General features: G+C 41.6%; 1 protein-coding gene across 1 annotated transcript; it reads left to right on the top strand.

The window, feature by feature from the left end:
* The first annotated feature begins 281 nt into the window (after window positions 1–281).
* LOC106917890 (uncharacterized) lies at window positions 282–9,584 on the top strand. The gene is made up of 6 exons (XM_014987185.2): window positions 282–494; window positions 2,425–2,759; window positions 2,858–2,933; window positions 3,212–3,290; window positions 4,497–4,680; window positions 4,794–9,584. The coding sequence occupies exons 1-6, from the start codon at window positions 317–319 to the stop codon at window positions 5,397–5,399; spliced, it is 1,458 nt and encodes a 485-aa protein (XP_014842671.2). The 5' UTR covers window positions 282–316; the 3' UTR covers window positions 5,400–9,584.
* The last annotated feature ends 6,415 nt before the right edge of the window (window positions 9,585–15,999 follow it).

The raw sequence follows: 15,999 nt of genomic DNA, 5'->3' as shown, positions 1-15,999 counted from the left end.
TTTAGGCCACATTGCGCTCCTCTTGCTCCGGCGCTGCGTGTTTACAACCGTTTGCTGTAGTAGAGCAACAGCAGCAGCGCTCAGACACCAAACACACCGGAGACACATGAGTGGGGCGTGTCCGTCATAAGGGTCAGAACCTCCGTCCAATCAACGCCCGGTAATCCTTTCACTGGCTGAGCGGCTCAGCCAATGTCGCGAGCCTCCAATCGGTACGTGAGCCAATAGGAAGAGCGACTAGCGCAGGCACGTGGATCTACGCACACGTTGACGCTCGTAAACTGCCAAGAGAAGCAGCTAGTTGAGACAGAGATCGATGAGCAGACCGGGCGGTGTGCGAGCGTGTGTGTGTGTGTGTGTGTGTGCAAAGGATGGACTCGCTGATGCTGTTCCAGCCACTAACCGTGTACTGACGGATCTACCGAACCCAAACCAGAGGCGATATTTTATGTGTTGTTCACCGAGGCTCTTATTATTATCTCACTTTACTGGCGGTGAGTATTTAAATCGCTTTTCATCATCTGTTGTTAGCGTTTCCTGAAGTTGGCAGACTAGCCTAACGGAATTTCCTGCCCAGCTTTATCCTGTTTGTGCCGTTAAAACAATGACTTTTCCCATCCCCGACGCGATTCTCGCTAGTCTTGTATTATTTTTCAAAGCAATAGCAGCTTTTTTGACAACTTTGTGATAAGATGTCCATTGTGTGTTAGTATGTTGTAGTGGGCGTGATTACTCGCGCGCACACATATAGACGGGCAGCCATCACCTGTCTCTCTACCTGAGCCCGCATGCACCATCCCAGCCCATCTCCATCCATCCCGCACAGGCTTCGCCACAGAACAAAATTATTTCTAGAACCCTTAGCAGAATCCTAATCCCACTTAAATGAATCACTGAAATAAATTAGTGACTACAGGTCGCAGTTTTAGTGTGCTTAAAATATAACCGAAGCACAAAAAAAGCAAGAGAAATTAAGAAGCTGCAGTAATTTTAAATTCATGACTGCTAAACTAGCTATGAAGCTAGGAATAATTCTTCAGTGTTTGCTTACGCTTATATCAGGACTTGTAAATCATAAATAGCCAATTGTTTCATATTTTTAACATTTTATTGTGCTGTTCATAAACTAATTTGACTGTTAACATAGCTACCGAACTGAATATTTACTCCCATATTATTACGACTAATGCAACAATTTGTTCTGCACTTTCATTGCTTTGTCAATTCTTTAAATGTAAACATTTTGTGGAGTTCTGTTTCAATTTACTAAAAAATCAATATGATTGTTAATTAATCTGTAGGTTTACACTACTTTCATCAGTTGCTGTGGATCCCAAATTATTTGCATATTTAAAATTGTCTTTTCATTTTTCTATTCATGAATCAAGAGTGAATTTAAAAGTTCTCCTCAGTAAAAATGTAAAGTTTTGGGATTGATATTTTATGTGGAATAAGCTGCTCTTTGGGGCCCCTCTTGGCCTCTAGGGGCCCTAAGTACCAGCTTCCTTTGCCTTGGACTAACTCTGTCACTGTTAAGTGATGCATTATTTGGATAATTCTTTTTATTATTATCTTTTTCAGGCAAAACATTTAATATTGATCTAAAAATATCCAGTTGGTTGAAAATTCACATTGTAACTTAAATAGACAAAACTGTGAGCGTTTCTTTCCTCTCTTAGCCCTTGTGGGTGCAAAAATCTATCAGTCTCTCTGATAAGAGCTGGGGTGTTTATCTACCGAGTACATTCCTATTTCCCCACATACGCTGGTGGGATCAGAGACCAGAGGACGCTTGCAGATCGCTCAGACTGTGGGAGAAGGGCGCGTCAATAGCCAGAGAGAATGAAAAATGCGAGCGGAAATATAGAGGCTGTGTGCATAACGAATAGGATGGGATGAGAGCTGCACGGCATGCAGAAACGCAGCCAGAGAGGAAAGAAGGTGGTTTGTGTGTCTCTAATCCTGCTGGGGAGGGGGGGTGGGTGTGTGTGGAGTAGAGAAAAGCACGAGACTGAGGAGAGGAGGGGCTTCGGAGAGCAACCGGAGGCTGTGGTGGAGTGGGAGTGTGCCTATTCTGATTTCACCACTCCACGAGCTCCCATCCCCCCCCTCACATTTCCTACTCTCCTCCAGTCTCCTCAATGGGAGCCAGACATGTACCACCATTGTGTGCCTCCTGCATATACCCCCAGCCCCACTCTGCACCATGTTAAACTAGGACACTGGTATACCCACCATTTTGAGTTGTGGGAGTTGTATATTTAGGAAGAGGGATGTGGAAAATGGAGCACCGCCAAAACAGAAAACATGTTTGTTCTATGAATTTACTCTGCATTCCACTAAGCGTGTTGTTTTGTTTTGTTTCTCCTAAAAGCTAAATCTGACTTGTAGTAATCCAAATCCTTTACTACCGTTTCCCCAAAGTGATGCAGTCTCAAGGAAGCACTTCCACCCAGCCCTCCTTTGATTCCCTGAGTTCCAGCGACAGCCTCGTGCTCAGCGACTCGGAACAGACGGAGGACGACACTGACGTCTTTTTGACGGACAGCTCTTCCTCCGTCACCATCGGCGAAGTGGCATCCAAAAAGGAGCTGGGATCGAGGAGCCCCAGGTCGCAATGGGTGTACGGCGGCTTCTCGGGCAAGGAAGAGGCGTACAGGTCGCAGAATGACGGCAAGGGGACAAACTTCGGCATGCTCGACGCAGATGTGGCGAGCCAGAGACCCAAATCAGAGGGAGATCTGCTGTTTGCTCAGAAGGTAAAGGAGGAGAGGAGAGGCATGACATGGCAGTGTTTGTACAGAGGGGGGATTCTTCTGAGACTGTAATCTATCTGCTCTGTCTTATTCTCTGCCAGTGTGCTGAGCTGCAGGGTTTTGTCAGGCCGCTTCTCGAGTTGCTGAATGGGCTGAAGAGCGGCCGATTCGATCACGGTAAGCATTCCTAAGTCACTGCCTCCTCCTGCAAGCCTGGTGTAGGTACATACAGGCTGTGAGGACTTCTCTACCTGAGACTGAGGTGTTTTCCTCTGTACTCGAGCGTGCATTGATACGGCACGATGTGCAACTAGCACGACACGACAGCCTCGCTCCTTACATATGACCTCTGCGGGTGTTTGAGTGAAAGTGGTGCCTGAGGTGGAGGCTGTGTGTGTTCTCATGTGTCCGCTCACTGTAAATCATGACAGGTGGATTATGTATTTGATTGACAGGTTTAAGCAGTTTCCAGCAGAGCGTCGCCATGGATCGCATCCAGAGGATTGTCGGGGTTTTGCAGAGACCAGACTGTGGGTAAGGAGTCATCCACATTGCCTTCCTGTTCACACACGCTATTTATAGAGGGCTTTGCAAAAATACTCACATTTTGTCACCTTAAAACCACAAAGTTTGATTTATTTATAAGAACTTTGAGAAAGATTAGCATGAATCGAGTCATTACTCCATAAAGTGGAAGGACAATTATGCTTAGTTTTTATTTATACTTGCCCCAGAGCATCAAATTGTCTTCATAAATAGTCTTGTAAATAAATAGTCAATCTATGTGTAACACAATTTCGGTGTAAATCCAGCTGTTCTGTGAAGATCTCAGAGGTTTGTTGGCTATAATAATAATAATAATGAAAAAAGAGCAAATAAAGTTGGAGGAGCAGCAGAGATCCACTGCTCAGGTGGAAGAATCTACTGGCAGAAAAATTATTAGTTTTGGATTGAATAAACGTGGGCTTCACGGAAAAGTGGCACAAAGAAAACAATTCCTGTTTTCACTTTGCCACACATTGCGAAGAAGACATAGCAAACTTGTTAAAAAAAAGATAATTTGGTCAGATGAGATGAGAACTGAACTTTCTATTGGAGCAACGTACAGCCAGAATCACAATGGAGCGGTTTAGATTCATCGGTTTCTTAGAAATGGCCTAGTCAGACATAAATAGAGTTTGTAATCTGTGGCAGTACTTGATAATTGCTGTCAAAGACGTGTTCCTTCCCATCTGACTGGCCAGGAGCTGTTTTGCAAAGCAGAACTCGCAAAACCTTTAGTATCTATCTGAGCAAACTGTGAGTCATCCAGAGAGGCCAAATACAGATGCATGCCGGATTTTTATTTGTAGCAAAATTCAGTAAACCATCTGTCCCTTTCCTGGAAATTTACAGTTCTGCACTACTTTGTGTTGGTGCATGTCTTAAAGTCCCTGTGGAGTAAAGCATTGAAGCTTTTAATTGTAATGTGATAAAATGTGTAAAATTTAAGGGACATTAATGTTTTTTCTGTGCAGAGCCCTTTATCTGACATCTAGTTCCATAAATGTCAGGATTATCAAACCGTTCAGCAGCTCTCCGAGGTGGTTTTCAGTTTCAACTCTCTGCCTGCTGCATGTTTAACCGAGCGCTCCTAGAAGTAGATTCACAGCATCCATAGGGAGTACCGGGCAACACTAGATGCTTGGTGATGATTTTTCCAACGTTTTCTGACTTTTTTTTTATCTCTCTGTATTTTAGGGAGAAGTACCTGAACACTTTGCTCCAGGTGGAGGTGATGCTAAAGCTCTGGTTTCCCCACATCTCCGCTCGGCCTGTGTCTTCGTCCTCCAGCTTCTCCACTTCCCCTACTCACTCCCTCCAGGACACCTCCAGCTCCACTCCACCGCACAAACATCGGGATCAGCTGCATATCCCCGTCAAGGTGAGAATGCGTACATTTCATCAGTCTGCTTGCGCAAATAAGCCCTTCCCCCTCCGGCGGCCGCGCCGCTGAGAGTTAATATTCATTTGCTTGCTCTCCTGCTCATTTTCCAGAAGCGCAGACTCAGCTGGACAGACACCGACTCCCCCACGCCCTCCCCTGTACCTATCAAGTGCCGTCGTACCGGTGGAGAGGAGAGGAGGAAGAAGCACACTCAAGACGAAAGGGATCAGTCTGCTCTGTCTCCACTGCTGGCTTCTGACGCAAACCCGAGTTTGCCATATGTGGTCTGCAGCAGCCAGCTAAACAGCGGCGCAAAGGGAAATGACAGCGAGGGCGAGGAGCTGGACGAGCGCTCCAAGTACAAGGCGGCCCAGAACTCCGAGCCGAGGCTGACGTGGGTGCACGTCGCTCCCATCCCGTCCCCCCGAAAATCGTGCATCTCGCACGAGGCCATAAAGACGGAAGGTGTCGGCGAAATGGTTCTCGCAGCAGGGAGCAGGGGCAGTCCAGCTATGCAAGACTGCTCCATCTCGTCCACCACCCCCTCCAAGAACCCGAAAAATCAGAAGAAACCGACGCAGTGCCAAAGCCAGCCCGTTGCTGCCGGACAACAAGGTGAGACGGAGAGCACTGGGACATGTCAAGGTCAAAACCAGCCCGCGCTTGTCCCGCTGAAGCCTCTGGCTCGGGTATGCCCCTCCACCGTGGAGACCTGACACGCAGAGAGAGCAAAGAGCCAGCAGCCTCGCTCTCCTTGAACCACCTGAGGCATGAAGCTGCTGCTGCAACACAAAGAAAGGGATGAAAGCGTCGTTTATGAATGCGTCTCAACAGGAGAATAGCAGTCAGTGGAGGCGGATATATGCGATAAATTGCTGTGGCTAAATTTGAAGGGACGGGGAAATTTTTGAAGTGAAGTTCTGATCAAGCATTATAAGCACTACATGTCTTATCTGGGTTTCGTTTAGTTTAAATCTAAATAGTTGGTCTAAAAGCAGACTCGTGCTGATGTCATAGTGGTTTATTGCACCACTACCTAATCAATATTTAAACTGTTTTTGTGGTTATTTACCCAGAAAATTGTGATAATTTACATAACAATTGGAACTTGGAGGCAGCGCGTCACACATGGTCTTCCTTTGTGAAACACATACTGACAACAGAACGTGTGAAGCATGTGTCAAACTCGAGGCCCAGGGGCCAAATGTGGCCCACCGTAGCTTTTTTTGTGGCCCCCTAGACTCCAATTTACATCAATAAGTCTCTCCAGTTTTTCAACAAATCTGCAAAACTCACTTAAAATTCACACAAAATACACAGATTTCCACATTTTACTCTGATTTTTACTGTTTTGTTTTGTTTTTTTCTCAAAATTGGCCCAAAACATTGAGTTTAACCTTCCTTGTTGTCAAGTTATGGTCAATACAGCAATTAATAAAAAGTCACATCTAACATCATACATTAGCACAAAAATCACAAAAATTCCTTGCAAATATTTTTAAAATTAGCTCCACAAAATGATTTTGATTGCAAAAAGAACACAAAGGCATCCAAGAAATCCTGGATGGACTGACCAGTGTGGAAAGATGTTCAATGTTGTGTAATTTTAAGAAACACTTGCTGAATGCTGGAACAAACAGCTATTTATCGATATTTTAACAGTTGAATTGGTTTTATCAATACATTCCTGCACAACCGGCCCTTTAAGAACATTCAGATTTTTGATGTGGCCCAAAAGGAAAGTGAGTTTGACACCTCTGGTGTAAAGTGTTCCTGATTGGAGTAACTATGTGGTATGAAAAAGGTTTAAGTGAATGGCAGTATACTTTTACGCCTATTTTAGTAGGAAAAACGCTTCCCTTGTTCAATTCCCACATGGAGTTTCAGACAGGAAGATCACTGGCGGCGGAGCGCCTCCCACCTCCATCGCCTCTATGAGTAATCATTAGATTTTGTGTAAATAACCAACAAATCCAAATGACAAAAGGCTCACAAAATAGCGTGTAAATACCCGGCTATGGTGTTTTTGAGACTGGACTTGTTTTACAACTGTAGAAGTCCAGGCCCAACTATCCCAAATTTATACTAGATCAAGATTTAATGAGAGTTATCCACCGATAGTAAGATAACGTTTAACAGAAGCTCACTTAAAAATATCCAAACTATCCCTTTTAACTGTTTTTTTTAATATATATATATACACACAATATGGAATATAATGTGTTTCAGATATATATGGGGAAAAAAACTATTGATAAAGTAATATTCTTAATTTCATATTAATCCAAACATGCACTAAAAGAGGTTATAATTAAAAAACTAGAATACACCTAAAGATCAGGAATACAGGCGTGAAGACTGTCGACGGAGACTGGAACGAGTTTCAGGAAGCAATTAAGAGAATAACTTCATAGCATGAAAGCAATCAATATATTCAGAGATAGCTGTTTTCGCACAACTTTAACTTAAACTTGAAACTTTACAAACTTTGGAGTCTGATGTCAGTATTTAAAATAAAACCCTAGAATGCTATGATTCCAATCAGAGCATTTAACAGAGTGAGCTAATATTTGTGTTATGACAGGAAGCCCTGTTTGATTTTTACAACTAACTGTAGATAGGACAGGAGAAAAATAAGAGTGACGTGAGTAAAGCCAAGTCCTGTGGCTTTTACGGTGAAAAATACAGAACTGACTAATTAATATGCTGTATATGTGGTGTGTTGGAGTCGGCGAAGATGGCGGAAAACAAACATCTAACATCCCACGAATGTATTCCAAAATGTTTGAACTCTGCACATCCAGAGGAGCGACGCCGTAGCAACGACCCGTCTCGCTGTGAATCAGGCGCCGCCGCCCGGAGTCTGTCTGCAAACCGACTGGCGATCAGGGTCAAGAAAGACTTTTTTTTTTTTTTCTTCTTTTTTTTTTAATGACCAGCCTGAGAAAATCAAACAGGAAAATCAGCAACCACTCAGACATAAGACTCTAGTTCTGCTGTTAATTTATTCACATTTCAATCAGACACTGCAGCTATTTATTATTGTTTCTATTTATTTATTGGGCAGCTGATTATCGCCTGCTGTGCTTTCGCACAGTTTGGCCCACAGTTTCCTTTTCGAGGGTTTTCGATACTTTTGACATGTCATGTGTTTTTTACTACTATCACGAGGAGAAAAAAGGAGGCAGATAAAATATTTCGACTGGACTGATGGACTACTGTGCCTTTTTGCCAATGTGTTTGAAAAAGATCTCGGTGCTTTCAGTGCATTTTGATTGTTTGCATTTCACAAAACCAATAACACATTCGATCAAGGACAGCCAACATGTAGTCTGTACTTTTTAAAAATGCACCAATGCATCCAAACCAACAACAGACAACCAAACCAACAGCGTCCAGATCTGATATCCTGATATCTGTTTGTCCTCACTGCCCACATCTCGAGCTGATATGGTGTGTGGATGTGTTCAGGTAATTTGGTGAGAAACCAGTAGTGTAAAAACAAAAACAAGTGTTTATTTGATTTCTTTTATTGTCTTCAAAAACAAAAATATTTCTAGTAAGGTACGCAATTCTGTGACTATCCATCACCGTGACTGTAGGAGGCGCTGTCTTAGCTGTAGGCTCACATTTTTCACAAATGGCAATGAACAAAAACATAGAAAATTAACACCTTTGTTTTATTATTTGGATGAGGATTTTTAAGAAATTATATAATATTTCATTTTCTGTTAAAAACGCTCATCCCTGCCATTTATGGGCAATGGTGTCGCAAAGATGCTTTCACATATTGGTGTTTGGAAAACTTTTTGAATTTCTTTTTGCCATTGGTTTTGTTTTTATAAATAAAAAAAATTGTTTCTGGCAAGGGTTCCACAAAAAAAAGGACTTGTATTTCCCTTTTTTTAGTTTGTAATTTATCTTGAAATCAGATAGCCACTTCTTTTTGTTGTTGTATGTTATTACTAATTTGTGGTTGAAGAAATCTGGTTTTAAGGCTTCCACAGACCGAATATGCACACTGTCAGCAGTGGCTATAATTTTTGTTGTGTATGTTTGAGCGTAATCTTTATTTAACACTGTTTTTGGACTCTCATTAGCGGCGGAGCTAATTGAACTGCTGATGCTCCTAAAAGATAAAAAAAATATATAAATTAGTTAGAAAAATCTTTATTTGTACTAGATGCTTCATAGGACCCCCTTATTTATTAAAAAAAAAAAAAAGCTAACATTCATATAAATATTAAGCTATATCATTGTGATTGAATCAACATATAAATATTGAAATTATTTGTAATTTTTGTTTTAGTAATTAATTCACTAATTTTGTACCGAGGGAGGTGACACCTCTAAAAACACCCACGTGTAAACACAGACTCCCCCCGGCTGCCATCATGTTACCGCCCATGTTTTTGGAGCATCGAGCACACAAACCCTCCGTCACAGATCCAGACTCTGGATCAGAGCCTACAGGCGGGGGGGTTGTCTTCCACCTCACTCTTGTTTACTGTTGAAGTATGACAGAGAAACCAATTGCACTTATTTGTTAACCTGCTTTTTTTTTTTTTTTGGCTTTCTTGGGTGTATGTATTTTTTTTTTTTACTGTTGCATCCACTGCTGATTGGTCAGGAATAACAATGTTTTGTTTATTTTAGCTGCCTTTCTCTCATTACACGCTAACTGACTGTAAACGCGTCCCTTCCCCCATTCGGCTGCACTGCTCTGCCCTTGCCATCTCTGCTACATCCCCCTCAATCCTGTTAGTACCTTTCTCTCAAACGAACCTATTTCTCTCTTTCACTTCATCTTTTTCTGATTTTATCCTCCTGACTACTTTTTTTTTCCCAGCAATGACACAAGACAGAAATCTTTTAATAAATGACACATTTTTGAAAGTGAAGATGCATTCTGGATTTTTTTTTTTCCCTGTGTTTTCTATGACAGAACAAAAGTTATATTTTCTTTCTTTATTTGCTGTTTGACTTCGTTCATGACGATGCCGTGATATGAGTCGGACTTGACGTGTTTTGAAAGGCCGCTCTCACTAAACAGATGTGACTCAGTGGGGTGCAGATTTAGAGACTGTACATTTTGAAGTGCGTGTGAGCTTGCGGGGTGGGGGGTTGCAGGGAAGAGAAGGAAGGAGGGTGTATGGTGTGAGACTACTGACTCTAATCTGACTGAAAGTAGTAGGGGGCTGGCTGATCCTCCAACCAGCTGCTACTGCAGAGCCCGAACATTACTGCCGTGTATTTGTGTGCACATTTAGGTTAGGAAATCCTAATTAGTAACAACCTCCTAGAAATAGAAGAGTCTGGCATTGGGGGGGGGTCTCAAGTGCATCCTGTGGTGTCATGAATGAAAGGGGGGGGGGAGTAGATTCACTTGATCTGAATATTTAAGGGGTTGGGAGTCAAAAATAGATCTGATATATTACTTACAGTCATTATCAAAATTTGCACAAGTTTTTTGAGTTTAAAAAATGTACTTTTCCACATTTTATCAAGTATTCATGTGAAAATATATTACATGAGTTCACATTTCTTATTAATTATATTCGATCTGATTAACCTGAGAGGAGGTTCAGTTGTACTAAAAAGGGTTTTGTTGACTTTTGCTCATTTACATAATTTAGCTAAAGCCATAGTTCTCAAAAAGGCTACGAAGAAAAATAAAATTTATAAAGTTAACAATAAAGGTAAAGCTGATAAGAAATTTCTTTAAAAATCAATGAAAATATGAGATGGGAACTGATCAGAGAGTCTGCTAAGACACTGAAATAATCTCTGAAGAAGCTGCAGAAAATTCTGGCTAGCACTGGAGCTGCTGGATGTGTTACTAAATCACTAAATAGAGAAACTGCTATGGTCTGACGAATCCACCTTGAACTTTGGGACGCAACTCCCAAAAGATAAGTTTATCGCAAATCCAACACATCGACAAAAGAACTCTGAACCCAAAGAGAAATATGGTGGAAACAGAATCATGGGCAAGGATTCATTTTTTTTAAGTGGAACCAGAGTTTCTGTAAAGGTGGGTGAAATCAGGAAGTCAGGATCCAAATACAGATCAGTTTTTAAGGTCTCAGCTAGAAAGGATGATTATTTATCAGCTTCACATCAAGGTAAATCATACACAACAATTCACTTCACATTTTAGTCACCAAAAGAAATTAAATGTTGCAAATGGTAAAATGAGAGTCTGAGAGAAAAGGTGTGACCTGACAGACTTGGAGAAACTGCCACAAGCAGACAAATAAAAAGTAGCAGCCAACATAAGAAGAAAAGTTAGTGTTTGACCACTAATACCTTTGATTTTAGTACACAATTGCTACACAGGCAATTTTGTTGGGAAAAATAATTACAATGAGAAATTTTCATCAGTAAATAGATTTACACAAATGATATAATTTGTAAAAAAGGTTTTTATGTGACATGTTGCTCCTAAAATGCTTCTAAATGTGGACTAATTCAGAGAATCTATAATGACTGGAGAAATTTTGAACTTGACATTTTCAGAACGCCTTACATGTTCATTATTTCAATGATATATAATTAACATTCAGTAAAATATGAAGAAACATTTGGAAAAATTATGATTTATCTCATAAAAGCCATTAAAAAAACAGTGAAACATTGTAATTTCCTCTTTATGCTGGAGTGTTGCATGGTTGATTTTAGGAGGTTTGGCTCTTAGGTCAAGCAGGATGAAACCAGCAGTAGGGCATACACGACATTCATGCATGTAAACATACAAGCACCACACTCGGCTCAGGCGTGCACTGCTTCCTGACACAGTGACTGGCTAATTTCACGATGGGCCTGTCTCTGACACACTGACTGTGCCGCGCCTCCTCTCCCTCTCTCTCAGCCCCCCCTTGTATCCATGCAGTTTTTAGCAGAGGAGCAATTGCCCTGCTTCTCCCCAACACAGCAACACACCCCCTTTTTCTTCTCCGAAGCATGGAAACCAGGGGGCAAGAAGACGGGGATGTGCTGGGGGTCAGTCAAGGACACTGACGTTGCTGCAGCTTAATTAAAACAACAACAGCTTTTTGTTGTGTTTTTTGAAGCTTAAAATGAAAACTAACTCACCTTGAGCAAGCTACGTTGTATTAATTTTTCCAAATTTTTTTTTAATTCCTTTGTATGAGTAAGCAACAAGACTAAACAGGAACTGGTTAAACACCATTAATGCTCTTAGTAGTTTTCACTTCTTTGAGTATCCAACAAGCATGTGTGGGATTATTTGAGCATGTGTGTTCGGGCATCAATAGGATTTCACATAATGAACTTACTGCATCTCTTATCCGCTGTTGAGGAGGTTTTATTTGTGGGTCTGCGTCCCGTTGTTGAGGTGAACAAGTTGAGGGTGTCTGCGGCCGCGCTTGCTGCGAACGTGAGGATGTTTAATGACACAATAAGGTGCTTAATCATTTATCCCAAACTCCCCTCCCTTCATAAGTCAGTCACTGTGCTCTGATAAAACCCTCTGAGCTAAAGGCACACAGTGATTTTGCAGGAAAACACACACACACACACACACACACACACACACACACACACACACACACACACACACACACACACACACACACACACACACACACACACACACACACACAAGCTCTTACTCACCCTAAGCCCACAGGGGAGTTTTGGTCCAGACTTGTCACAAAACAGCCTCGACGCACATTTAAAGTGCACAGTGGCGAACCCTGAAATGGAAATCAGAGGCCACCTCCAAGTCATTTCTGCCCTTCCGGAGACCCCGTCGCTGACAGAGCTCACCGTGTTGAAGGGAGCGCTTTCACCCACCATCTGTAGCCCTCCATCACCGTGACGCCACCTATTTGGTAAAGACGGAGACGTCGGGGCCTCACTTTCAAGGACTCACGTGTTGACATTGTGTGCGATATTTGGGACAAGGAAGAGCTAAAAGGCAACAACATCCTCATCGGTTTCTTGAGGACGGGATGTTTTCGTGCTCATGGTTGACGCTGCGTCGCACGACAGGGGAGCAGGCCGGACGCACTGATGTCATAAAATGCACAAGGTGCATGTAAATAGCGTTAGGAACGATTTCAATAAAAGCTAGACCGCGTTAGTGAATGATTTGGGTGGAAACGCTCCAGCCAAGGTGTGGAGTTCAGACAGCAAAGTCCCCTGCGACTGAATCATCCTAGCTGATTTACAACCCCTGTCACTTGTAATGGAGTAAAACTGGGCCAGTATGAAGGAATTATTCTGAAAACCTTTATACCAGATGAGAAACATTCTCAACAAAGTCTCACACACACACATTGGACTAGATATAAGAACAGATGAGTATTATGGTTATAAACCCAGGTCATCAGATCTGACCTTTGAACCACAAGATCTGCTCTTTTCCAACGATATCCTTGATGGACTTTTCAGATCAGCTGAAACAATCTCTGATCCAAACGGTTCTTTGAGTCCCCAATGAATCAAGGTTGTTTTGACTCTGACATGTTACACTGTAAAACATTTGAAGGTGGTGCTGCCTTGAAAATGTGATTCAAGTCAACAAGAAAATTGTTTCGGTTTTAACTCAGAAATTAAAGTTCATTAAGTTGATTTAAGTTGAACATTAAGTTGAACAAGACACAAGTTGTCCAACCGTTGTTTGCGAGGTTTATGTATTTTTTTCTCTCCACGCCTCCTAAGCACTCACTGACTTTCTTTAAGTGTTTTGTTTACATTTGCATCCAGGATTGTTCCGAAATGATCCAAGCGAGCAATCACCAAAGCAATCTAATAAACACAACTGTTCTAATAAAACCGTCCCATAAAAGCAGCCTCACCGAGCCTGAGGAGAAAGAACCGCAGTTTGAGCTTGAGGCTGACAGAAATGAGGGAAGACCAGAGCAGAAATTGAAGTTGGTTCTGAGAAAACTATTAGCCCATCTGAGCCCTGAAAGTAAACATTTTATTCCCCTGTTTTATTGCGACAGTGGCGATGTGAGAAAAGGGATGTGGCCAGCTGGTTTGGAAACTTCGGATGTTTCCTTTGTCTTCTCCCTATCATTTTCCATCAAATCTTTTGCGAGGTGTTTGAATTCAGAATGTCAGTCTGCAAAAACCCTCTCTCAAACTCCTGAGAGAGCAGTGCACTTCTGGTGACACTGAAACATTGAATCAGCTTATAAAATATTCCACTTTGTTCAGTTTTTTGTCCTTTTTCAGAAAGTCTCTCCGTCTACATGTAGTAGATGTCTCTTTTTGTGATATTTGTTCCGTTTCTTCTTTTTTTTTTACTGTAATTAGTTTGTGAAGAACAACAACTGTGACACTTGGTTAGGTGTATTTTTTTTATTCTAAGTCTTTTAATTGTAATAATTACAAAGAACTTCTGCTCTTTAATGTGCATATAGAAATTCATTCACAGGGAAGGAATCTTAACAGGTAATTACAATAAAATCATTTACCGTCTCATAATTAATGACGCACAAAAAATGTGAAAACCACTGCTGTGTTATCCAGCGACAAACATGGGATGTATTTACGCCGCCCTCATCACATAACTGCATGATACTGCAGTTCATTTGTTTCGCTGTGCTTGCCAGTTTGGAAAGGAGCCTGTGTGTTTTTGTTTTCCTGTTGCACAGAAATATCTGTGCTATTGTCATATTATGTGCTGAGGGGTCATTACATAATAGAGTTGGCAGGAGAGTCGGGGGCTTTAGGGGGTTCAGCACATGTGATGAGCCACAGAACGGCTCAGGTTGATCACGGGTGGCGGTGAAGGAGTCGGTTTACCGTATTTACTGACTCCCTAATCATTTGATTACAACTGATCACAATATTGCTCTGCAAAGTATGTGGTTGTTTTAATAGGTTGAAGGTAAACCGGTAGACAAACAGCTACTGAAAGGATATGATTTTCTGAAAGGTTATTTTTTTTATTACCCTAAAGAAAAGGCTCCTCCAAGTTATTGCACTGTCCGTTTTATGTACAATGCACCAAAGAACTATTTACAGCTTTTCATTTTTTTTTCACATTTTGGTATGATGCAGCTTTTTGTTTCTTCTAGTCTACCCTTCTCTATGGCACGTTTCTGCCCGTCTCTACATTGAAAGGCTGATTAGTGGAGAACAATAGCACTGACTGAAATTATAGAAGTTTCTAGTACTTCCGCAAGTGAATGGTGGAGCTCAGGGATCAACAGATTCTTGTTCCCCTCTCTTACCAAGACCCTTCTCCCATAACTACTCAGTTTTAACAAGCAACCAGATTTAAGGATGGCCCTGATTGCTCCAAGCTTCTCGCATTCCCAATTAATGGAGACCCCACTGCCTTTTAAGACAGTGCTTCCAGATTTGTTTAGTAATCCTCCCCAGATTTGTGCTTTATGGTGTTGGTGTTATTTGATAATCACTGTTAAAACTGAGATCTTGTGTAGATAAGTGTGATCCATATGGAAGCATGGCTAAATTTAGAATATGCTACAGTCTAGTTGTTTATTTGTGGATGCATGGGCGAGGCAGGTAAGCAGGTATGCGGTGAACTCGGGAGGGTGTTTCCCCAATGAAGGAGCATTTAGAGAAGTGTGTAAGGATCATGGAGTTTTACAGGGTAAACAGACATTTGTCATCTCAACAACTAAAACAAGGCCAAACTTGAATATGGTGTGTGTCTCTGTGCAGTTTTGTCCAGACTGCCACACACTGCACTAAGTGGACACGGCCCGTTGTAGGAGGAGGGGGTAGATGGGTGTAGCCTCAGGCTTACCACCACTGATTCATACTCTTGCTACTACAAGTGCAGAGAGCTGACCCACATCACGCAAAGAAAGCCAAAAGGAAGGGGTGGGTCCTCAGTGAAGGGAGATCACATGATAATCCCATGTTTTTCAAACCAGTTTGCTCGGTGCACCAGTCAGGCAATATTTAACCTGAGACCAACTGCACTTGCAACTATGGAAATGCCTAGTTTTAGACTAATAAGACTCAATCTAACTTATCTAATAGGACGCACAGCAATAACAACAACAATAACAACAACAACAAAAAAACCTCCGAAAACAGAAAAACGTTCAGTGTCATTTCATAGCATTTATTTAATTTTTTTCACCTAACATTTGAGCTCACTCAAAGTATACCAGTGAGACAAGGTGCAGACAGAGAGGACAAGCTTTGACCAATACTTATACAATTAGGTTTAACCAAAGCTCTGATTAAACCTGATAAAATTATTCTCATTTGATGTTTTAGTGTTTAATTAATGCATAAATAAATGAAAAAATAATATGAGAAAATTATACTCCAATTTAATTTCACTGCATACTTTTAATA

The sequence above is a fragment of the Poecilia mexicana genome, unplaced genomic scaffold, assembly GCF_051168715.1.
Source record: "Poecilia mexicana isolate PSO_F unplaced genomic scaffold, ASM5116871v1 scaffold_16, whole genome shotgun sequence".
In the NCBI taxonomy this organism is placed as follows: Eukaryota; Metazoa; Chordata; class Actinopteri; order Cyprinodontiformes; family Poeciliidae; genus Poecilia; species Poecilia mexicana.
Note: the sequence above shows the minus strand (reverse complement) of the source record. Positions and strands in the feature narration are given on the sequence as shown.

What these genes read in the sequence shown, in the direction of transcription:
- LOC106917890 (XM_014987185.2), top strand. Translation starts at nt 317, where the DNA reads ATGAGCAGACCGGGCGGTGTGCGAGCGTGTGTGTGTGTGTGTGTGTGT. An exon ending in ATTATCTCACTTTACTGGCG is followed by an intron (nt 495 to 2,424) that starts GTGAGTATTTAA and finishes GTTTCCCCAAAG; the next exon opens with TGATGCAGTCTCAAGGAAGC. An exon ending in AGCTGCATATCCCCGTCAAG is followed by an intron (nt 4,681 to 4,793) that starts GTGAGAATGCGT and finishes CTCATTTTCCAG; the next exon opens with AAGCGCAGACTCAGCTGGAC.